At 48.0% G+C, this 24120-nt stretch overlaps 1 protein-coding gene across 1 annotated transcript in view; it reads left to right on the forward strand.

The window, feature by feature from the left end:
* Window positions 1–23889, forward strand: part of A2ML1 (alpha-2-macroglobulin like 1) — a 39348-nt gene extending 15459 nt beyond the window's left edge. Inside the window, exons 7-37 of the mRNA XM_075061944.1 lie at window positions 288–447; window positions 730–814; window positions 1377–1500; window positions 1890–2004; window positions 2568–2677; window positions 2994–3161; window positions 4436–4666; window positions 5475–5538; window positions 5749–5894; window positions 6166–6315; window positions 6524–6709; window positions 7843–7939; window positions 8141–8285; window positions 8751–8979; window positions 9402–9528; window positions 9982–10103; window positions 11373–11424; window positions 11973–12056; window positions 12612–12788; window positions 13025–13106; window positions 13297–13453; window positions 15228–15302; window positions 15531–15693; window positions 16865–17079; window positions 17542–17757; window positions 18070–18197; window positions 18341–18431; window positions 18852–18920; window positions 21320–21422; window positions 22654–22695; window positions 23355–23889. Of these exons, the coding sequence (XP_074918045.1) occupies window positions 288–447; window positions 730–814; window positions 1377–1500; window positions 1890–2004; window positions 2568–2677; window positions 2994–3161; window positions 4436–4666; window positions 5475–5538; window positions 5749–5894; window positions 6166–6315; window positions 6524–6709; window positions 7843–7939; window positions 8141–8285; window positions 8751–8979; window positions 9402–9528; window positions 9982–10103; window positions 11373–11424; window positions 11973–12056; window positions 12612–12788; window positions 13025–13106; window positions 13297–13453; window positions 15228–15302; window positions 15531–15693; window positions 16865–17079; window positions 17542–17757; window positions 18070–18197; window positions 18341–18431; window positions 18852–18920; window positions 21320–21422; window positions 22654–22694 (3912 nt within the window). The 3' untranslated portion in view covers window position 22695; window positions 23355–23889. The remainder of the gene's footprint in view (window positions 1–287; window positions 448–729; window positions 815–1376; window positions 1501–1889; window positions 2005–2567; window positions 2678–2993; window positions 3162–4435; window positions 4667–5474; window positions 5539–5748; window positions 5895–6165; window positions 6316–6523; window positions 6710–7842; window positions 7940–8140; window positions 8286–8750; window positions 8980–9401; window positions 9529–9981; window positions 10104–11372; window positions 11425–11972; window positions 12057–12611; window positions 12789–13024; window positions 13107–13296; window positions 13454–15227; window positions 15303–15530; window positions 15694–16864; window positions 17080–17541; window positions 17758–18069; window positions 18198–18340; window positions 18432–18851; window positions 18921–21319; window positions 21423–22653; window positions 22696–23354) is intronic.
* The last annotated feature ends 231 nt before the right edge of the window (window positions 23890–24120 follow it).

Here is a 24120-nt window from a genome sequence, read left to right on the forward strand (position 1 = left end):
GTCCCTCTTGGAGCCAAGGACCCACCACCAAATTGCCACCAAAGAATTAAGCAGCACAACTGAGCTGCTGCCGAAGTGCCGTCAATCTGGGCTTTATATTTTTGTTGTTGCTTAGTCTCTTGGGGCAGCAAAAAAACTGGAGCTGGCCCTGCCATCAACCTTCAGGGGGTGCTGGGCCCAGCATCTGTAGTACTCCCAGTCCCTGTCTATGCAAGGGCTCAGCTGCATGGGGAGTAAAACAGGGAAGACGGGCTGCATTTTAATCCTGTTTCTGTCCATGGCATCAGGATCCTGAGAATAACCGGATTGGCCAGTGGCTTAATGTGAAACCAGCACGAGGCATCGTGCAGTTGTCCTTCCAGTTGGCAGCCGAACCGCCCCTGGGAACGTACACCATCAACGTGGACAATGGGAAGGCCTACAGCATCTTCAGTGTGGAGGAGTATGGTATGGAGGGGAGAGCAGCATGCAGTTTAGGAGGTAGCAGGAGCACTCTGCTCTCTGACAGTCCCAGGGGAATCCCAGCCTGAGGAAGCCCACTCCTTATCCAGCCCTGACACAGACACTGCAAGCGAATGCTTGCCTTAGAGAAGACACCCCCACCCCTTCTCTCCAGGGAAATGCTGTCTCTGAGAGTGTCCCACGCACACACTCTCCTCCCTGAGCTGGGTGACAGCCAACCAACCTGTTCCTTTCTTAACTTCTTGCATCCTATTTCTCCCTCGCCAGTGCTACCCAAATTCAAAGTGGTTGTGACTGAGCCCACTCAGATCTTCACATCGGATACATCTTTTCCACTGAAAGTTTGTGGCAAGTATGTTTCACAGGGCTTTTGTGGTGGGAGGGCACAATGTATCAGCTCATCTAGTTTAGTGAATGGAAGGGATTAGCTTTGTGTTTCTGAGGGAGTCTGAGTTGTAATAAGGATTTTCAGGGAAAAGGTGAATTCATTTACAGTGTCTCTCAACTCTTCTTCCATGTGGAAGTCTGTCCATTCTGCAGCTTCCCCAAAACACCATTTAGTTGGTTATTTAAATCATGGAGTGTCCTCCCCAGTTAAAGAGCAGTAGGAAGGGGCAGGGGTGTGTGTTAAATTGGCGTATATCAGCAGAGCTGTGTGGGGAACCCAGGACTGGAATAGCAGGGGGGGCTGCAGGGCAGGACTGAGGGGCATTGGCAGAGCTGTGTGGGGAGCCCAGAACTGGAATAGCAGAGAGGTTGCAGAGCAGGATTTAGGGGCATTAGCAGAGCTGTATGGGGAGCCCAGCACTGGGATGGCAGGCACATATACCATGGTGCAAAGGAAGAAGGCAGAAGTGGACTAAGGACACAAGCAGCAGATGAGTTTTTCCTCTCCCGTTTCCCTTCTCTGCCAGGTACACATATGGAAAGCCTGTCCAGGGTAAAGTCCAAGTCTCTTTGTGTCAGACAGCATATATCTGGTACATAGACAGGACGGAGTCAGAGCCCATGGACATCTGCCAAAATGTCACAGGACAGGTGAGGAGGGAACTGGGAAATGGTCTAACGGAGATGTAGGAGCATCTATGGAAAGAGGAACAGCAGGGCAAAAGAATGAGCTAGAGAGGGAGAAATTCTAACCAGGAGCAGTGGGCACTTCTGTGCAGCTGGGTCCTTCCAGTACCCCTCGCACCACACTGGAGCATTTGGCTTAGTACTGCTGACTCGGGGACAGTAGTGCCTCCTGCTGACTCAAGACACTCCTCCACTCCCTGCAGCATTTGCATGTCTCCCCTCCACACTCTGACAGAGCCTGCCACTGCTTCTCTTCTGAGCTCTGGCAAGATCACAGGGTGGCTGTTCTTTTCCTATTGTTTCTTGAGTATGTTGTCAGCAAGTGTCATCAATTCTCATTGCCTCTTTTCCAGACTGTTAAGACCGGTTGTTTCTCAGTCTCTGTGGACTTGGCATTCTTCAGCCTTGTCAGTCCTGGGTACAGCCGCAGTATAAACGTAGTAGCCACTTTGGTGGAAGCTGGAACAGGTAAACCCTAGCATTTGCAAAGCTGTGTGTGTGTGCACACGCGTGAGAGTGAGGGAGCCTATTGCTTCTCTCTTCCTTATAATAAAGTTTTTGGGGAGGGAGTGAGGGTGGAAGAAGGAAATGTTGACCCAGAGTGATCTCTGAAATGGACTGATGACCCCAACACTTAGTGTTTTTGTGGTATGTGTGGGCACATGCTTGGCCTGCCCCACTGTCCACTCTAGCTTGGGCCATTTCCCACTAAGTATACACTGTAGGGATGGTGGACTAGTCCACTGGCCACTGATGGACCCTGAAATTGTCTTTTGTAATACATGAGTTGGTCACTGGCAGACAGGAGACTGTTCTACCAATCAGAGTGGAGTCTTTAGCCATGGGGATCATTCACAAGTTATTAACATGGGGACTGCAAAGAGATCGCGAGGTGGGGGAGGGTCATGGCCTTCCACCCTTGCTTTATGGCTAGATGGGAGGAGTGGTCCCAAAACTTTTCTGTTGTGGCAAATTATGGCAAACCATTGTGTGTTCATTGGCTCACTGTGCATCTTGTCTTTCTCCCATAGGCGTGGAGGCAAATGCTACCCATGTTGCATTTATGTCTGAGCAAGCTGGGTCAATGAGCTTTGAGGATTCAGACAATTATTACCACCCGGGGTACCCCTACAGCGGGAAGGTAAAATCTACATTGGATGGAGCTTCTGAGTGGTTGTCCAGGGCAGCCAAAGTACAGTGCTTTATACAGTGCCTCTAGCAGGTGACAAAAACACAGGAGCCTGTAGCATCATCTCATAGAAATTCCCATTTTTAATTTTCCCTAGAGGTTACATCTGTCTATTCTTCAGCCCTGCCCTTCTCTTTAGAAAGGGCCAGCCTGCTCTGAGCTTTCTCAGCCCCACTGAGTGTCTCTCATAGAGATTCCCCATTCCTGTCAGTCTCTCCTCAAGAGTAGGTTTTGCTGGTTGAATGTGTGCATTATTCTCTCCCTGCAGATCAAAGCCCTGGACCGAGAAGGCTCCATACTGAAGAAGCAGCCTGTTTTCTTGGTTATTAATGCTGAGAACACCCAGTCCTACCACAATCTCACCACCGATAGCACCGGAGTGGCTACTTTCACTTTGGACACAGCTGCATGGAGTAGAAGTGAGGTCTCTCTGGAGGTGAGTCAAATTAGGTACAGTGCATTCCAGTGCTGCATCCAGGAGCTGACAAAGACATCGGGCCCTGGCAAGGCTCCACACAATTCTCCTTTGGGTAGGCCCTAGAAAGTCTCTTCTCTGTATCACCCAGGCCCTTGATCTGAGGGTAATTCTCATCACTAAGGCTGTTGCCATATAATAGTTTCTCTGAGGTAGATGTGAGTCCCTTAACTCTGTACATTGTACCATCCTAAAATCTGCTGTTTCAAGTGGAGGAGACTTTATTCCCTTCCCCTCCTGTGGCCATGTTTTCCCACAGGTAGTTACATTTCAATAGTGGGTGAGTAAACGCCAAGGGTAAAAAAAAAAAAAAGCCCAGTTTTTCAAAGATTCCCATCTGGTCATCTAACATCCAGCCCAAGGATCTGTTCTAATCATAATCAAAGATACTGCTGAATTTTAATCAAATAAGAGCTACCTCTGTGCACAGAAAACTGGCCTTGTTAGCCTTCTACCCCCATCTACAGATAAATGCCAGCAGTGTGGCTAAATGGCTCCCATTGAAGCCAGTTGTCTGTTGATAGACATCATCATGTTTTTAGACATCCAATAAGCTAGTTGCTCCCTGTTAAATTTTCTTATTGGCATATCTGACAAATCTGTTAAGTGCCTAAGTGGATTCATGGAGAACAGGGGACTTTCCAAACCAGATCAGTGCTGTGATCCACCATCTATTCCAGTATCCTGTTTGTGATCATGGCTAAAACCAGATACTTTAGTGGAAACAAGAAATCCAGTAATGGACAGCTATGCACTAACTGTCCATAGGGGAGGTTTCTTCCTAAGTTCAGGCAGTTAATGATTGGCTTCAGGCTATAAGCCACTTTGTATCTATAAATTACATACACCTGTTATAGGTAACAATTATATATTGATAATACATGCCATTTTAGGTGCTTACGGTCCATTTTCATGTCTAACACAACCATGTCTTTGGAATCCAGTCCACTTGCTCTAAAGCACTGTGGGATTGTAACAGATCCATGAATGCGCAAGAACAGAATGGAGGCCCTTCTCACCACAGAGGCCCTTCTGCTCTAAAGCACTGGCCTCTGCTGCTTAAGCTGGAAGAAAATCTGTTAGCTGTACCAGTATTACGGCTTCTGAATCACACTTGGGCTGTAGTGATTCCATCCAGCAGAGGGTAGTGTGTATATACACACACATGCTGTCCAGAACATTTACAGTGCTCTAGAGAAATGCAGTCATAATTATTACCTTTACTTCTCTCCCAGGGAAGGTTCAGGCTTTCAGATCTGGTGGATGAGCCTACAAGGATCCGTCAGTACTACCTGAATGCTTTCCTCCGCCTGAAGCCATACTACAGCACCACTAAGAGCTACCTCAAAATCCAGCGGCTGCGGGGAGTGCTGCCCTGTGGCCAGAAGCAGGTGGTTCAGGTGGATTACAGCATTGACCGAATGGACCTGGGAGACAAAGCTAGAGAAATTCTCTTCTCCTTCTATGTGAGTGCCCAGGCAGGCCAGGGACTCGGGGACAGAGATTGTGGGAGGTGCCAAGTGGGGGTTTTGGGAACAGGGGTAAGAGATGCCATGATGCTGAGAGCACAATGGCTGTAGCTCTCATCAGCTGTGACTTAACCCTTGAAGCACTGAAGAGGAGCATACTACTACTTTGACTTCTCTTGCTCTGCCCTATCACAGCTCCTGTTTTGCCTGATCCCCCACCAAATCTTGCCCTGACCCTCTCAAACATCTGCTCCTGATGGACCCACCTTCCTTCCTTCTAGAAGCCCTTCCAATCTCCCCAGATAAAAAGTTTGCTACCCAATATGCTGCTTGCTGCGCTGGATTCCCTTTCCTGTATCTGGACATGCCCTCCCATATGAACCCCCTTTCCCAATCCCCAAGGATACTTACTTACTTACTTACTTCCCCATGATCTGCCTTTCCCTCTTGTTCATTCCTGAACCAGCATGCCCAGTGCAGCTCACCTCCCCACTGCTAGAAACCATCCCCAGTCTCCCTCTCCCTACAAAATGTACAGTCCCCACAGAACAGGCCTCTTCTCTCTGGTCCCTGGACATGGAAGTCCCTTCCCTGCTGCCAAAACCCTCCCACAACCTGCCTCCCTTCATCTCTCTGAAACCCTCTCCTTTCCCAGGGGCTAGTATCCCCCATGTGACTTCCACCGTTTCATGGTTGGTGGTAATCTTTGATCGTGGTGTTTGGGATTTGGAGGGACATGGGAGGAGATGGGAGAAGGTACTTGACCAGAACATCTTCTAAGATTTCTCACCTTCTCCTTCCCTAGGTGGTGGGGAAGCAGAAGCTCATCGAGGATGGTCAGAAACGTGTCGATATCAAGAAGAATGGTGGTAAGTCCACAGCCTCCTCTCCCAAAATGGGGGAGCAAAACCCCTCCAATGCTGGGCTCTAGTGACAATTCAGAGCCCAGAGGGAGGCACTGAGGGCAGCAGCATGGAATGGACTGAAAGGGGGAGGGGTGGCTAAGGAGGGGCTGAGATGGGCAGGAGGAGCCTGTATTAAAGCTGCTGACAATCTCCCCTCTTCCTCTCTCCTCTCAGGGCTAATGGGCTCTTTCTCCATCCCTCTCACCTTCACCTTCCACTTTGCTCCTGACCCTTCCTTGGTGGTTTATGCCATGTTCCCTGATGGGGGAGTCATTGCTGACAAAGTCCAGTTCACAGTCTCCATGTGCTTCCAGAACCAGGTGAGGCTCTGGCCTGAGGAGGCTGGGGTTGGCACAGGTGCAGGAAGAGGGGAGGTGGGTAGCACAGAGATTAAACCACTTCAGTGCATGACCTGTGCCCCAATAGAAAATGCAGCTTAGGCACTGGGGGAGCCATGACTAAAATCTTATCTTTCTCCTTGAACAGAAGAATCATTTTTCTCTAATTCATCCCTTTTTCTTGTCCTTCCTTTTTCTTGCCTCTTTGCTCCCATGTTTCTGGCTCTGCCCCTCTTGGGATCCATCTGTCCAGGTCAACCTGGAGTTCTCGCAGCAGCAGGACCTGCCAGGGGCAACTGTGAATCTCCAGCTGGGGGCGGCTCCCAACTCGCTGTGTGCCATCCGAGTTGTGGACCAGAGCGTCCTGCTCCTGAGGCCAGAAAGGGAGCTCTCCAACAGCAGTGTGAGTGGCTCATTGCAATGAGCTGAGGGATAGGGCAGAATAATGGAGAAATGGTGGAAGCTGGTGCTCTGGGGTGAATGGGGGCACCTGTGTGAGGGAAGAGGTTGGAGGTAGGAGCTAGAGTGAGGGATGAATGGCAGGTGTCTCTGTCTCTGTCCTTGCTATCAGCCCTCTGTTTGTTTCCTTGGGCCCATGTGTGGTTCTGCAGGTGTATGGGATGCTCGATTTCTCAAATGGAGGTTACCCTTATCAAGTTGATGAGTATGATGACTGCTATATATCAAGGCCATTTCCAATGCCTGTCATTGACCCTGTGCCAGTGGACCGCAGCAGACGTTCCATCATACTGAGACCTTGGTTTAACCAAGGGGTTGACTTCTTTAGCTTCCTAAAGGTGGGTACCTTTATACTCTTCACCAGCCTTTCCTTAGTGTGAGGAGAAGATGCATAGCCTCCGTTCTGAGAGACAGGGCTCATAGAACTACATATATATGTGAGATACAACAATGTACTTGGAAGTGCAGGTCTGCTCTGAATGTTGTCTGTATTAAAACTTGACCCTCTCATTCAATCTCTGTGACTTCAAAACAGTTTTACTCTACGTAGAAATAAAAGCAGGGTCAGGCTGGTTCTTTTCTTCTCATGCATCATCAGCAGTAATAAAGCGTTGCAGGCCATCTTGTGTCCTAGGTGTATGGGGCAAATAATCCCTGGTGTATTGCTGGCAGGGGAGGGATAGCTCAGTGGTTTGAGCATTGGGCTGTTAAACCTAGGGTTGTGAGCTCATTCCTTGAGGGGACCACTTAGGGATCTGGGGCAAAATCAGTACTTGGTCCTGCTAGTGAAGGCAGGGGGTTGGACTCAATAACTTTTCAAGGTCCCTTCCAGTTCTAGGAGATAGGATATCTCCATTAATTTATGTGGAAGTTAGTGTAGTGTAACCTTAGGGTTATGTTTGAATCTAAAAGTCTGAGTAAAAGCAGGTGGGATCGATATGCAGAGAGTTTTGAGACATCTAGTTTCAAAAAGAGATGATGTATAATATTTTTTAGCAGAAGAAATGCTGTTGCTGATTTATGGAAGTTTTCACTCCCTGAACTCAGAGAGAGAGATTTTCAAGAGTTCGGTTTCAACAGTTCTTGTTTAATCAACAGATTTATACCTGGGTGGAATAGGATTGTTGCCTCACAAGTTCCACCATACAACAATGGCTGTGCTAGAGTAAGGCACTACTGTGTCTTGATCAGCCAAACCGCTTAATAGAAATTTTACTGCTGTTGACCCAGGCAAAGACAAGCAAGATGACCAAGGAGCTCATGAAATCAGTGTGCCTGCCAAGGTGTCCTAGCTTATTCTAGACCAGTGCAGAGAGAGACAAGGGAGGAGGGCGAGATGGGGATCAGAGAAAGCAGAGGGGACCATGTGATGCAGTTGAATAGTTATACTGACACACAGGCAGAGAGACACTGAGCAAACTTTAAACTTCCTTTTTCATATTTTGTTGCTTTCATCTCTGATTTAACACAGGAGATGGGACTGAAAATTTTATCAAATGGCAAAATAAAGAGACCCCAGGATTGTCATCCCTATCCCATCTGGTACTACAATGAAAATATTCTAATGAGTAAGGAGTTCCTTACCTGTTATTTGATCGTCCTGGTCTATTATATTTCCTTTCTCCTCTCTTAATCCATGTAATTACTGTCTGGGAATAAAGGGTTAATCTTCATCCGAGTTCCTCTCCTGCCCCCTACTGGACTCTTGTCCCAGTGCCAGCCCTTTCTGTGAGTAAGCAGCCACATATCAGGTATTGTCTGACTTGCAGAGGCAGCTATGCCATCTGCTATTATGGAAGATTCAGGACGTGTCCCTGCAGTGGAATCTCAGCCTCTATCAGTGGTGAAATCGAGTGAGTCCCAAGTCCGTGAGTTTTTCCCTGAGACCTGGATCTGGGAGCTGTATCCCATTGAGTAAGTGATGTTTAATCCCGGGGAGCGGGGGTGGGGAAGAAATGCAAGGCTTTGTGCAGGCAGTGTTTGGCAGTGCTTCTCTGAACTAAACCTCAAGGCCTTTGAGACTGGGCTCGTTTAGAGAACAAATCTGCTGGGTTTTAGGAAGGGCTGTGGGATCTAGGGGTTAGAAGAAGGGATATGTGGGTTCTTTTCCTAGTTCTGGTACTGACTCACTGAGTGATCCTGGGTGAGTCACTCTCTTCCGCCCCACCCCACCCCCCGACATCAGTTTCTGCATTTGTAAGGTGGGATAACAACCTACCCTGCCTCCCAGGGGGTATTGAGAAGATTAATGCCTAGAAAGCACTATAAGATCCTGGGATGGGAGATACTGGAGATAATCATAGCATCATTATTTGTCAGAATTTTTCCTGTCCATTGGGGATCTCCCTTATCCCATATCGTGATCTGATTTCTCTGCAGAAGTTCAGGTAAGAAGCAGGTCCCAGTCACTCTCCCTGACACCATCACGGAATGGAAAGCCAGCATGTTCTGTACCTCGGAGAGCGGCGGCTTCGGGATCTCCCCTACGGTGGGACTGACAGCCTTCAAACCTTTCTTTGTGGACCTGACTTTACCCTACTCTGTGATCCGTGGGGAATCATTTACACTGACTGCCACTGTCTTCAACTACCTGAAACAGTGCATAAGGGTGAGGAAGCACTCACACTCCAGTTAGCCTCATCCGGGTCAGGCTTTACCTGTGTTCCTGTAAATCCTTTCCCCTGTCCACAATAGATCCGGAATCAGTATCAAGAGAGCCACGTGGATTTTTTTACCCTTACACGTTCCCCAAGAAACGGGAGCTAATCCCATGAGATCCAGAGCAAGTTTTACCTCCATTACCAGGAAGCCAGGATGGTGCTTAGGTGCATTGATGGGATTGGATTGCTATGTATGTGGGAAGCTTGCTCTGCTGATCCAGTACTTTTCACCTGTTGCTAAAATTCTCTACACAAAACTGAGTAAGCTCAAGTGTGTCACCCGTTTTCTCCCTTGCTCCTGTGCTACTTCTCTGCCTAATCTTTCACTCGTGTCCCTGACTGCTCACCCCTTCCCTGGTCTGTTGTGCAGATCCAGATTACGCTGGCCAAGTCAGAGAACTACCAGGTGAAATCCTGTAAGGGCTGTGAATACACAAGCTGTCTGTGTGCTGATGAAGCCAGGACCTATTACTGGAACGTGACAGCCACCAAACTGGGTAAGGAAAACAGAGAAGAAGGGGAGAGAACACCAGAGTTGCTGTACCAGCTCAGACCATTGCTCCAAATAATCAGATTCCCTCCTTGCTGTTGTACCTAGACCGGGCATCTAACTATTTCAGTATCCTCCTGCCATACTGGATGAGACCACTGTCCCACCTCTAGAACTTCATTGCTATCCCTGATATTTCAGAATATGATGGTCCCATACCCCTATTCTCATAGTGCACAGGGCTGTTTGTGCAAAGCTGTGCCTGGAGTGGGGAAATACAGATCACTTCGAATCCTTGGGTGTGACAGCATGTTCCTCTTACATCATTGTTTTGGCTTGCACAGAACTACATATGTCATCAGTTTTCTGTGCACTAAACGGTTTTGCCTGGATGGGCAGGTTTGACATGGAAGCTCTGAAGAGCTTGTTGTGTGTTTTTCTTTCTTTCTTTCATTGCCAGGTGAGGTGAACGTCACCATCACCACAGCGGCACTGCCCAGCAGAGAGCTCTGTGGCGGAAGGAAAGTGACAGTGCCAAATAAGGGCCGCAGTGACACCTTGATCAAGCCTCTCCTTGTCCGGGTGAGCCTACCGATCCAGCGAACAGTGCGGGAAACAACAATGTGATGTGATGTCATCTCATCACCAGCGCTCTTGCCAGCGGTTCCATCATTCTGCTGTCCTGAATTTCATAGACTCCTAGAATTTAGACCTTGTCTACACTAGAACTTTGACTATGTCGCTCAGGGTGTGAATAATCCACACCACCGAGTGACATAGATTCTACTGACCTAAATGCCGGCATAGACAGCGCTATATCGGTGGGAGAGCTGCTCTCTCCAGTACCGTTACAGCCTCTCATGGAAGGTGGAGTAATTAAGCTGATGGGAGAGCTCCCCGCTGTAGTACGTCTAGTACAGATACAGCCTCAGAGTTGGAGAAAGCTCTACTAGGTCACCATTTCCATTCCCCTGGGCCTGGTGCAGGATGGCTTCCTACCGTCTGTTCTCCAGGGTTTTTCCCAGTCTAGTTCATCCCTGAGCAAGGGATGTTCCACCTCATTCCTTGGGGAGACCCTTCCCCATCTCACTAGATCTCTCTCTGTTAGGAAATGTTTCCTCAGCATCCAGCCAGAAATGTGCATCTTGTGCTCAATGTTATTCTATATTCTTCGTTGTCCTCTCATCCCCAGTTCCTCCTCTTCTGTGTTGGAGTTTATCTCTTTCACAACCATTGACAAGTGGCTATCCATCCTCAGCTTCTGTTTGGCTGCGTTATATAGATCCAGTTAGATTAAGAGGGAAGATTAAATTATCTAGAGCCCCTTAATTGTTGGTTGCCCTCTTCTGAATTCCCTCAGTTGATTGGCCTCTTTCTGGTTCTGAGGTATCTAAGACAAGGACTGAACCCATTGTTCAAAGTCTGAGCTATATACTAAGAGACAGTTCCCTCCTTGCTCCAAAATGTGACCACTGTGGTTCCAAAGGGAGGAGGGATAGTTCAGCATAGTTTGAGCATTGGCCTGCTAAACCCAGGGTTGTGAGTTCAATCCTTGAGGGGGTCACTTAGGGATCTGGGGCAAAAATCAGTACTTGGTCTTGCTAGTGAAGGTAGGGGGCTTCAGGTCCCTTCCAGTTCTAGGAGATTAAAGTGCCCAGAGTTGATTTAAGGAGTCCAGGAGTGGCCTCTGCCCCTCTCTTTTCACTCTTGTATCACTTCTTGCTCTGTGATTTGATGCCCCTGAGCATGCAGCCCAAAGTCATGAGGTTTCATGAATCTGAAGACTGGATGTGGTTTGTTTGGGGTTTTTTATGATGTCTTTAATCAGTTTCTCTGTGTTTCTACTGCCAGCCAGAGGGCATCCTGATGGAGAAGTCTCACAGTTCCCTGCTCTGCCCAGAAGGTATGGGTTGCAATGGACCATGGGAAGTGATCATGGTGGCCACATTCTCCCCCCAAACCCAAGAGAGTGTCATTTATGCATAGATGTATAGGGAGGCAGAGCACTGGCTGGACAGCACTTACCAGGAGGTTATGTCTTTGTCTTGCTGAGCCCTGTGATTCCAGCAGGGAATAGAAAGGTGGGATTTTTCCCATTTGGAATATATACATGAGGGCCTGTACTTCCTGAATGTGTGTCTACCCCCTGCATTCGGTGCCTCCTGCAGTGGATTCTGGGTGCAAAGACCCTGAGAGGAGGTGGAAAAAAACAGAACTGTCCTTGTCCTCATTCTTCTTAGAATGAACACTTGAAAGTCAGTAAGTGACTCATCAGGACTTGCTCTCCTCCCTCTCTCCCGGCTGCTGCTGAAGTTATTGGTCCATATGTCAGGAGCTCTCTGAGTATGAGACCACACAGCTAGAAACACAATAAGCCACTCTCAACAGTAATGGATCTCCAAGACACTGTCTCCTGTGTTGACTCACTCCTTTCTCTGTTATAATTGTCAGGGAATTCCGCCTCAGACTCGGTCTCTCTGCAGCTCCCTGAGGACGTGGTGCTGGATTCAGCCAGGGCCCAAGTGTCTGTGCTGGGTGAGGAATCAGTCTGGCGAGTGACTTAGCATAGAGCAGGGTGGGGAGCATGTATGAGGGTGTGAGCAGACTGGACGTGTTCATGGTGGCTGCAGGGGTTGAGGCATGTATATGTGGGGGAGAAGGGGGCTAGAGTTCTGATGAAGGGCAAATGCTGCAGCAGGAGTGATGGAGGAATGAGGGCTTGTATACAAGTAGGTATGCACAACTTGTGGGTTTGGATGGGTGAGGGGAGAATGTATGGATGGGAGTGTTCATAAGTGGCTGCTGGTGGGATGGGTGTAAGCAGTGGGAAGAGACGTACAGGGTGAGTGGGTGCAGACAGATGCAGAAGGAAGCATGGAGTAGGAGGATGCAGATAGGGTGGCACAGGAGAGTTGTGAACAGTTGGGTGGCTGCAAGTCTGGGATTGGGGAGGTGTCAGGCAGGCAGTGTTATGGGTTGAGTAATTGTATGATGTGTGGAGCAGCCTGATATGGTGGGGGGAACTATATTTAACAAGACATAGATGGACAGTTCATGAGGATCACCTTTTGTCCATGTCTGTTTATCCAGGTGACATCATGGGGACGGCACTGCAGAACCTGGACCGGCTGGTGCAGATGCCCAGTGGCTGTGGGGAACAGAACATGGTGCTGTTTGCCCCCATCATCTACGTGCTGCAGTATCTGGAGAAGACGGGGCAGCTGAGTGAGGATTTGAAGACAAGAGCTGTGGGTTTCCTACAGACAGGTCTGTTAGTTTTCTTTCTCCTCTCCCTAATCCATGGTATCAATCTGACTCCGTGCTCAGTAGATGTGCCCAAATGGTGGGCAGATGGATTGGGGCAGGGGAGTTACTGTGAACTCTTTGGCTCTCCTGTGGTTCTGAGTTAGCCAGTTCCATGGCTAGTCAGTTTCTGTGGCAAGGGCAGGCCTGGGTGATTTTTGACTTGGACATGTATCCAGTCGTCTTTCTCTCCTGCTCAGGGTACCAGAGGCAACTTCAATATAAACATAGAGATGGTTCCTACAGCGCCTTTGGAGAGAGTGATGGAGAAGGCAACACATGGTGAATACCTGGCCTTTCTGAATAGTACAGTAATGAATTGCCTCCCCCAATGCTGGTACTATCTTTGCCAACACCCAGCACCCTCTCTGTAGCCCTCATTCTGTCAGTATCCCACTATGCATGCACATGCACCCTGGCACTGACTCTCTCTGTCTCTCTTTCACTGACTTTTTCTCCTCCTCTCCCTCAGGCTGACAGCATTTGTGACCAAATGCTTCATACAAGCCAAGCGGCACATCTTTATAGATGACAAGAACATCGAGGATGCTCTGAAGTGGATAGCAGAGAACCAGCAGGCCAATGGCTGCTATGCCAATATGGGGAAACTCTTCCACACAGCAATGAAGGTAACAGCCAGCAAGGCCTGGCCCTCCTTCAGTAATCCCTCCTAGCGAGGCTGTCACTAACGCTGAGGGAGTGGCCCAGTGACACTACCAGGACCCTGATGGCACACCAATGGTCCTACCCTTGAGTCTAATATAGGGCCTACTGGCATGACTCCTCTCTCTTGTTCTCATCTCTTCACAGTTAGGTTACAGTGATATGGCTGTTGTGTTCAGATCATCCCCTTAGTGCAAAGGGTGTGATCCTAAATAACCAGCGGCCCCTCCCCATATCTGTTCCCACCTTCTCCAAGTCCACTTCCCCAACACCACCTCCCCCACTGCCGAGGAGAATGGGCTATTCCATCTAGGGCTCTCCAATAAACTCCCCTACCCCAGCACATTAATGCTCTCTCCCATGTTTGAGGCTCACTCTCACAGATGGAGGAGAATGTCTTGTCCCACCTTACCCTCTGGTAATCTCACGTTAGCTGTGTGACATACCAAGGGGGCTTTCCAGACTAATGAGTAACTGTCTGACCCCGACCCTGTAACCTGGGGTGCCCTTTACAATGCCTTGCTGCCAAGGGGGCTGGAACAATTTGTACAGTGGGGGTACTGAGTGCCATTGACCCAAACTGTAATCCCTGTAAGTGATGGAAACCACTTCATGCCAGGGGGTGCTTCCGCACCCCTAGTTCCAGCACCTATGCTTGCTGCTGTAGCCTCCAGCCTGGACTGCTCACCAACTGCCTCCAGTGTGTGTGTGTGTGTGTGTGTGTGTGTGTGACCTTGGCTTTTACCACTCTAGGTTCTATTTCAGGGTGACCCCAGCTCACCCCCAAGTCCTAGATTGTTCCCCCCCAGAAGTGTGTCCTGTACTGCCCAGCCCTCTTCTGGACAATACAAGGTTTATATAAAGTCAGTTTATTTCTTGCCACCCCAAATAGTGTTTCCCAAACACTTCAATTTAAACACACTGGATTTGACAAAACAATAAATCAAGTTTGTTTATTACATAGAGACAGATTTTGAGTGAATTGCAAGTAACAGGCATAAGTCCAAAATGGCTATAAGAATAAAGATGAAACACAACTGGTGCCTAACGTAATTTGTTATGTTAAATTCAAAACAAAGTTTTCTCACCAGTCTCTCTGACCAAACTTCTGAGGTCAGGATCCCTTCTCCCAGAAACCAACAAATGCTTGTTTTGCTGCTTCAGGTGCCATGAATGCAATGGGCAGGAAGGGGGTGTGTGTCTTGGGGTATTTGATATTATAAAAAGGAGGGGCAATCTGCTTTTTGAAAAACATTTCCAGCGGGGTACCAGGAGATAAAAAGTTTATGGGGGGAAGCTATTCCATGCTGCTTTTTTGTCACCTGCTTAAGCTTCCTCTCCCCTTCCTGCTTGATGACTCTGTTTATTGCTTAAATGCAAATTAAGCAGATCACACATTCCTTTGTTTAGGACAGACCTGTTTCCTCTTCCCTGCCCTCCCCACCCAAAAAAACCCCCTTCAGCTTCGGTAGGGCTGTGGTTTGGCACATGGGTTAATAATGTCATACAGGAAAATCTTAACATAACATACAATGTTGCCATATGTATTTTACCAGGACAATAATGAGCAGGAATTTATGAGTTTTCAAATGGTATCTCACAAGACGTACATTGTACAAAGATTATTACAATAGTGTGTAGGGTGTGGTCATGGGTACCTTCTATCACAAGGTGTCATGTAGCAGCTACCATTTGGGAGGTTCATTCCCCATCAACCTCTTTTGTCTCACTGATCTGCAGGGTGGGATAAATGATGACATCTCTCTGGCTGCTTACATCACTGCTGCACTGCTGGAGGCAGGAAAGCCACTCACTGTGAGTATAGTGCTGCCTATGCATGCCCTCACTTGCTCCTCTCCTCTTGTCTTATTTCTAATACTTCCATGGGCCCAGCTGTTCCTCTATCATGCACAGTGGATAGTTATGGCCACAACATACCCAATCTTTATGACTATGTCAGGATTTGGTCACTGTGGAGTTGTCTCCATTTTTCTCTGCTCCATCTCCTATGTTACGTGAACTCCATGTTTCTTCCTGTTCCAGGACCCAATGGTTAAGAACAGTTTGCAGTGCCTCAGAAATGCTTCCTCCAATGCCACTGATATCTACACCCAAGCACTGCTGGCGTATGTCTACTCGCTGGCTGGAGACACTGTGACAAGGCAATTACTGCTCACCAAGCTGGACCAGCAGGCCATCAAGTCAGGTACCATGGGGCAAGAAGCTGTCTGACTCTAAGCACTAGGACTCCCATGACTATAACACACATTCCACCAACACTTAAGGTCACGGTGCTTTCCACAGAACCAAGAAAATTATTGGTAGAAAAGCCCTATTAGCTTAGGCAAGATTGGTCCTTGCAGCACATGTTCTAACATTTTTGTGCAGTCAATGGGGCTTCCGCCCCTTCCCTTGAGAGACCGATGTACCTTTTTCCTTTCTACATTACAATAGTTTTTTTTTTTCTTATTTTCATTCCATCCTCCTCAGTCATATCCCCTTGCACCACTCTAAGTAATTCCTCTCCTCCTTAGTGCACTGCAACTGTTATCAAGTCCCTGCATCTCCTTTGTCATTTCTTAGCAAAGTGATACAGACTTAAGCCTACATTTTCAAAAGTGGCCTCTAAGTTTCAGGAGTCTCAAGTCAGGCATCAAAATGCTGAGACTTCCAAAATCAGTGGCTGCTCTTGAAAATGTAGGTCTTGGCTCTTTCCTCATAAATCCCTCCATCCAGCCTCCTGATGATCTCTGTTGCTTGTTTGTCAATATATTTATCCTATAATGTGGTTCCCAAAGCAGTAATAGTCTAGATTCAGTCCCCCGTGGAGGGAGACTATCACTTTTCTGCTCCAGGATGTGAATATGCTACTCAAACCTGTACTGGCTTTTTTTTGTTTTTGTTAAGCCTGTCAGTTTGCAAACTTGTATCTAATTTGCTGTCCATTGTCCCTGCCAGACTGGTTCTGTGCCCAGAGAGTATCTGTGTTTGGGATGATTTCCCCTCATTGATTTTGTCCCAGTTTAGTCTCATGTTAAATTCTGCTCGTTCCCATCCATCAACTGGCTTTACTGATGTTGCATCATGATATCACCTGTTTGCATCACACTGGCTGCTGGAAAGCATGGACGATCCCTCTCTTCTGACCTTGACAGTGATGTGATCTGGTATCTCTATCATGAATACTACTTAATCACTCAGTACACTGACACAATAGCATTCCTGTGAGGAGGATTTCCCCACCCAGATTTAGGGTAAGGACTTTCCTCAATGTCCCACATGAGGAGGGATATAACAATTAAATTCAACCTGGATTGTAGTCCTGGACCCAAGCAAGTCCTGTTCTGAGCCTCAAGTTCTTGTTTCTCATCCCTCAGGAGGGCAGATACACTGGAGCAGAAAACCAGCCCAGCCTCCCACTGAGTACAGCTGGTCCCAGCCCAAGTCGATGGACGTTGAGTTGACAGCCTATGCGTTATTGGCTCTGCTCACTACAGAAAAAGTGTCCAAGGAAGAGATTGCTTCTGCCACTGGCATTGTGGCATGGCTGGCCAGGCAGCAGAATGCCTATGGGGGCTTTGCCTCTACCCAGGTAACAAACCAGATGTTCTCAGGGCCAGACACCATGTCTAGTCAGGGAGATCAACAGGCTGAGATGTCCGCTGGGGGCTGAATCCCTGTGCTAGATTCTTACTGTGCTCAGAGGCTGTCTATGAGAATCCAGCTTCTGGTGCCCTGAGGATAAGGAGACAAGATGTCCCGACTTTTTTTGTTTTTATAGGGACAGTCCTGAATTTTGGGCCTCTTTCTTATATAGGCTCCTGTTACCCTTCCACCCTACCCCTGTCTGGATTTTTCACACTTGCGGTCTGGTCACCCCTACCTGAGAAACAGATCCCACTGCTCTATGGGGCTGGGAGCTTGAATCCCGCTGTTGTCCCAGGGAACGGATTCCATTGTTCTTGAGCTCTGATGGAGGGGGTGGGGAATCTCTCTGCTAATGCCCTGAGGAGTGGCTCTGCACTCAGTGACGTGTCTGCCTTTTCTTTCCCAGGACACTGTAGTTGCCCTCCAAGCTCTTGCTAGATATGGAGCAGTGACATTCATCAAATCTGGAAATGTCTCTGTGACAGTGAAATCGGGAAAGAACTTCCAGCAGTCCTTCCATGTGGAGGCCACCAACCGACTGGTGCTGCAGCAGCAGCCTCTCCCTGACATTCCTGGAAACTACACTTTACAAGCAGCTGGCACAGGCTGTGTGTATGTGCAGGTGAGTGGTAGCTATCTTGAGGGAGAGGCCAGAAGGATGCCATGGGAGGGGGCACTGCCTGGTTCAGGGTTATGAGGGAATGGGATATGCAGCCTTTCACTTCCAATGCACTGATTCTAATGGAGCCTCAGGGCAGAGGGCTGGAGGGATTGCGGGGAATGAATCCTTTCACCTCCAGGGCACAGGTATGGGGAGTGTGGGCCAGCACTGGCTAGCTCAGGATCCTCTTGAGGGCAGTGCCAAGGATACAGTCTCTTGCAGGCTTGTGTGACACTATATTTGTTGGGTACATTTCTGTGTGTCTCCCATCAGACGGTTCTGAGGTATAATGTGCCTCCCTCAAAGAATGCAGAGACCTTCACCCTGAGCGTGAGAGCAGGAGAGGATGAGTGTGAGAAGCAAACACTCCCTCGCTTCCTGTCCCTCAACATCAGTGTCAGGTGAGAGTGAAGAGCTAGAGAAGAAGGGAATAGAGGGGGCAGGTGACATGGAGGAGGGGAGAAGGAAAAGAGGCAGCAAGATGGTGAAAGGGGAAGAGTTAAGGTGGATGTAACCTACATGACCTCCTGCCTTCCCCCTCCAGTTATGTGGGGAGCCGTGGCACCTCCAACATGGTCATTATCAAGGTGAAGATCCTGTCTGGATTCTACCCCGTCCGGGGCACCAACTACTTTGTAAGTCGCTTCCCATAACCATTGGCCCTTTGTTCCTGGTGACTAGATACATATGTTACATGGAAGACAGCTCAACCAACAGCCAGGCAGCGTAGACAATGGTCTCAGCGTGGGCACTTACCACTGGCTCTGTTACTAGGGTGAAAGTCAGTTCCCAGAGGTACTTTCTACTGCTCCCTGACCCCATAAACCTTTAAACACTCACCCCCCTCAACCCTATGGCTTGTATCCCATTCACTCCTGTGTGGGTGAGACTCCCTGGGAATGAGCTGGGCTATTGGAGGAGATTCTGGTCAAGACATAGGGTACACTTTTCACACATCCTCAATCCCTAGAACGTGTCTTCCATGGGTGAGACTCTTGGGAGAATGAGCTGGGTGTTTGGGGTGAGACTCTAACGCTGCAGTTCCCTGTCTCCAGCTCCAGCAGCAGCCATTTGTGAAGAGAGTGGAGACTGAGGCTGATGAGCTCACTGTCTACCTGGACCAGGTCAGTGCAGGAACAAGGTAGTAGCTTTGTAGCTTCTACACAAACTAATTAACACCTACATTGTAGGTCTCCTACCAGCAGGTGAGAGAATTGGGTCCCAGTGGACCTGAGTTAGTTTTAAGGGTCCCAGACAATTTATATGGGAGTTTTAAACTGGAGGATGTGACCTGATCTCAGACAAGAGTCCCATCCTCCTGTGCATCCGAGACACTGCCAACCCTTTGCTCTCTCAGCTTACCCAGCTGGTTACCCAGCTCATTATATTCCCAGGACTGGCAGACGAGGAGCAGGAGGAGTGACTGTACTATCTGCATCAAGCTTCAGACTCAAGCAAGGTTCCCCCCTAAATCAGAAGTTCGTATGCATTCCCTTAGCATGCTAATCTGGGACAACTCCAGTATGGTCTGCAGACCCCTGACAGCTACCTACTGTATGAGAGAGGCTGAGTGTCATGCCAGCTGCTGGAGTCTCCTAAACTCTCTGGGATTTCATTCCTTCCCCTCAATTTTGGTTCAGAACCTCATTCTCCAAGCATTCCCCAATTCCACGTATTCAGTTGGTCACATACTGGATCCAATCTTCTGCTCAGAAGCGGATCTTGGAGACTTACTTGGAGACTTAACCATCACAGGATTATCCTGACTTCTCTTTACCTCCATAATGTCAGGAACTCTCTCACTTAGATCCATAGGGATGATCTTATTACTATCATTCAACCCAGCGTGCTCTGTATATTTCCAACCGTCCGTCATCCTGTCCCCCCTCACACACCTCAAGGGTCAGTGATCTGACAGAACACTATGGCTACATACCATTTATGACAGCTGGCCCACTGGCATCCAAATGTTCCTTGCCACTACCACGCTGCCCACATTGGCCATCACAGTTCTTAGATGAATTGACACCAAGGCTGGTGGCTGGAGTGCCAGTGTGGGGAGTGGGGGGAACCTGCTGCAAATCATACTGATTGCAGTCTAATGAAAACACTTGTAATGATGCCAGTGGTGACTGTAGTAAACAAAATCATCTCTGGGACCATCACCGTCATCAGATCCTGGCTGAGATAAGTGTGCTGATTTAGACCTGCTTCATAAACACAGGCTGCGTCTTCTTCACCACTGCTTCAAACCATGCACCTCAGGGGGATTGTGCCTCTAGTTCTGAAGAACCCTTTTCCTGCCTTGCTGAGAAGATGGAGTGAGGCCCTGACAGCCTGCGGTGCCAAGCATTATACATGCTGGAGCTGCAAGTATAGTGTCCTTCTCACTGTGTCAGAACTGAGTTAGTGTCTCTGTCTAGGAGACTAGAAGGCACCTGAGAGAGAACTGTGCCATCACCTGTGACTTGCTCCTTTTGTCTCTCATCTGGTCAAAGCTGCTGGGGAAATGCTTGGCCCACTGCAGAGCCTCCTTCAGAGATGGCACTTTACCTATCACTCAGGCTGGATTAGTGCTTGCTTCTATCTTCAAAATGTCACTCACTGTGTGTGAATCTAGACAAATGTTTCTCAAGGAAGCCAGAGCTGGTGCGTAACAGAGCAAGCCGTCTTTGAGCAGGATGAACTGAAAAGAGTCTATTATGCTGGGGTCTGTTTGCTACAGGATCCATTTCAAGGTTCTAATGCTGACTTGACATGGTCTTGTCCCCTTAAGGATCTTGTTACATCAAGATCCTTCCATTCTTCCGGGAATGACCATGGCAGCTATGCTCCTCCTTGACCATGACCAATCAAGAGCCAGAAAGAGCCTTTTCAAGAATAACCTCCAGGCTTTGGAACACCCTCCCACCGGGATCAGAAAAGCTCTGCTTTCAGATCATGCTAAAGGCTCACTTTTCCTGGAAAACATCCTTGAAAGAACCAGAGCTAATAAGAGCAATGGGCTCCAACATAGTAGCAATGATTAGATACAAGAGCAGGGCAGAGAATGTGCTTGTCACTTCGGGACAGATCCCACTCTTTCTACAGTCCATACTCAGGGCTCCGTTAAATACCATGGTATCTAACAAACATTCATAGATAGATAAACATTCTTGAAATTCTGAGTTAAAATCTTACCACTGCCTCAATAGCCAGTTCTGTCTATAGCTAAAAAAACAAAACATCCCTGATATTCAGCACACGTGTCTCTGCTCATGTCTTGCTGGTAATGTAACAGCAGGGGGCCCTCCAGGTGCATCAATGGGAAGTTCATCTGCAAAAGCTGTGTGTGGACCCCAGGAATTGAACAGTGGGGGCAGGGCTGCAGGACTGAGGGGCATTAGCAGAGCTGTGTGGGGAGCCCAGCACTGGAATAGCTGGGGGACTGCAGGGCAGGACAGGGGCTTTGGCAGAGTTGGGCTGTGGGAGAGCTTCCGTAGTGCATGCCCAAACCAGACCTTGTCATCTTTCTCTCTGCCAGCTGAATAAGGAAACTCAGACATACTCCTTCACCATGAGCCAAGACATTCCAGTGAAGGATCTGAAGCCGGCAGTGGTCAAAGTCTATGATTACTACCAGCCAGGTGGGTTAGGATATGATTTGTGTCAAATTACTGGCAGTTTTGCCAATGAAACATTGCTTCCAGATTTTGGCCATTTCATTTCAGGTGATTTCACACCCTTTTGATTTTCAGATTTTTTGTGTGAGAAATTCAATAAAACACAGCTATTTCCCCCCTCCCAATGAAGGGCGAGGGACAAAAAACAGAAAATGGAAATACCCTTTTGCTTGAAAGGAGCTCTTTTTCCATTGTGAAAAACCCATTTCAGGGCAAAAGTATTCAAAAATCACAATGTATTTCTCAGCAGAATAGGTCCAATTTTGAATGGGTGACAAAATGCAAAAAGTCTCTCATATGAAGTAGTTTCACCTCTACTGGGAATATTTAATTCACCTGTAAGGATTATTACTTATTTGTTCCATGTGCACTGAAATGCCTCCTTTAAAATAAAATCATCTTGCCAGCAAAATGCTGCTTCCTCCTCCTGCAACATGTGGAATTCCCCTCCAATTTACAAATAAAAGTAAATGCAGAAAACTTGAAGAGTAAAATTCAGTCCTTGACCAGGGCAGGTTTTCGGCCACAAAAATGTCATCACTTTAAAGTCCAGTATATCACAGCTGAGCAGCACTAAAAATGGGAGCATTACACACTATTGGAAAGGGAGATTCACAGCTTCTCAATGGAACCCAGTACATCCTTGGCTCTAGGAGGTCCTGAGACCTCCTAGAGAAAAGCTCTTTTAGGTCATGTTTGGTTTTTAGTATTTTCTTTTTTCTCTTCCCCCACCCCTGCACAATGTGACTTAAGTAACTAAGAGACTTTGATTTACAGGCAGAAGAATACAAAAACTAGAGCCAGTCATACTTTCAAAAATTCTCTGACCATTTCTAAAGTAGATTTTTCTGACGTCTGGCACATAGACGATACCTCAGGGTGACATTCAGGATAAAGATTGTAATCAACAGTCTTTTGAGACAACCTGCATGATACATCCATCCCAAATTCATGCCAATAAAATTTCCCCACAACACTAACATTTATTTTAAACTATTGTCTCCTTCCGCTGTTCCTTCCTTTGCTCAACCAATGGTACAGTCTGAAGATGTTGGAAAGTTCAGCCAACCAGAGCATGGTTGTACTCTCTGAGACCTGGGGGAGGGTTGTAGTTCATCTGGGGGTTGGACTTCTACTCATTTTCCCCAGCTTGTGTCTGGTGCTGAAAGTAATTGTCTGTTTTCCTCTGTTACAGATGAGCAGGCCACAGTGGAATACACAGATCCATGCCAGTAAGGTGAGCATGGCTTTCATGGAGTAGTCTGCACCATTATTGTGCAACTAATACAAGCATAGGCATGAGGTGAAGAAATGAGATACTTCCCTCTGAGTCAGTGCTGATCCCAATTCCAGGGGGCTCTGTGCTGCAGGCAGGGGTATGGATGTCTCAGTAGGGAGGTCCTCTCCCACCTGAGTCACAACTGACCCCAGTGTGTGAGAGGGGGTGCAGTGCTGCAGGGGATGCTGTGGGTAGCTCAGGAGGGGTGCTCTCCTCTCTGAGATAGAGCCTAGCCCAATGCCCCAATGGGATGCTAAGGGCACTGTGCTACAGGAAGTGGTGTGGGGGATGTAGTAGAAGGTGCTCTCCTCTCGAGTCAGTACCTACCCTGGTGCCCCAGCATGATGCCAAGGGCTGCTGTGCTGGTAGAAGTGCTGTCTGTGAGACTAAATGAAACACTGACTGGCTGTGGCCAATAAACGATCCCATGATACGACTTACAAGAACAGGCAACTTCTTTCATCTCCTAAACTGTTTCGCTGTGTTACTAAACAGCTGCCACATTCCACCCCAGAAGTGGCTGCATTCAGCCCCTGAGTGTAAAGTGCGTTAAGACCCTTCAGAATGAAAGGCACTAGGGAAATGTGTATAAACTTACTTCTTCCCCTCTTTTTCAGGGGACGAGACAGAGACACCTTGTCCCTGGTGTAACGCACAGTAATTCCTGGTTCTTCCACTGCACTTAACTTCTGAGCCAAGGGGGAAGAGAGTCTCTATCTACACTGCTCACATGCAGCTCCAGAATGCATCAGTTAAACCTCTCATCTATCCAGTAAAGGGGTGGGGAAGGAAGAGGTTATAATATAGGGTGAACAGAAGAAACCTACATTCCTTTCTGTATAGAAAGTAAAAAAGAAGGGCTGAGACCCACACAGAAGGCAATCTCAAGGGAATACACAGGGGGCCTGGGCAGTTCAGAGCCAGGTGACCCTCCCCCCCCTTTAACATTCTCTTAGAGAGAGGGGTGGGAAGCTACAAAGAAGAATCTGGGGGTGCATCCAAAGGGAGAATGCAGGGCAGTTTAATGTTTGGGTACTGGGTTGATGGAGCTAATGGGAGGGCTAGGAAATACCTACTGAGAAATACACTGTGAATGCAGGGTTGGTTTGCTAGGAGGGGTCAATCTCTCAGCATGGGGCTATGTTCATATAATTGATTTACATATTGAGAGTTAATAATAATAATAAATTGCAGTTTTGGGTGTCTTTTGGCATCTCTGTTGCCTACCCTAATCCTGTTCCTGTGAGGGCAGCTAGTGACGGGATATGCCTGTGCTTGCTTGTTTACCCCACTGCCTGCAGTCTCCCCAGAATTGGCAACAACCTTGTTGCCTCCTTAAATCAAGGCATTGGGACTCAATGAAGTATATGGCTGTGAGCACTG

The sequence above is a fragment of the Chelonoidis abingdonii genome, chromosome 1 (assembly GCF_003597395.2).
Source record: "Chelonoidis abingdonii isolate Lonesome George chromosome 1, CheloAbing_2.0, whole genome shotgun sequence".
Lineage (NCBI taxonomy): Eukaryota > Metazoa > Chordata > Testudines > Testudinidae > Chelonoidis > Chelonoidis abingdonii.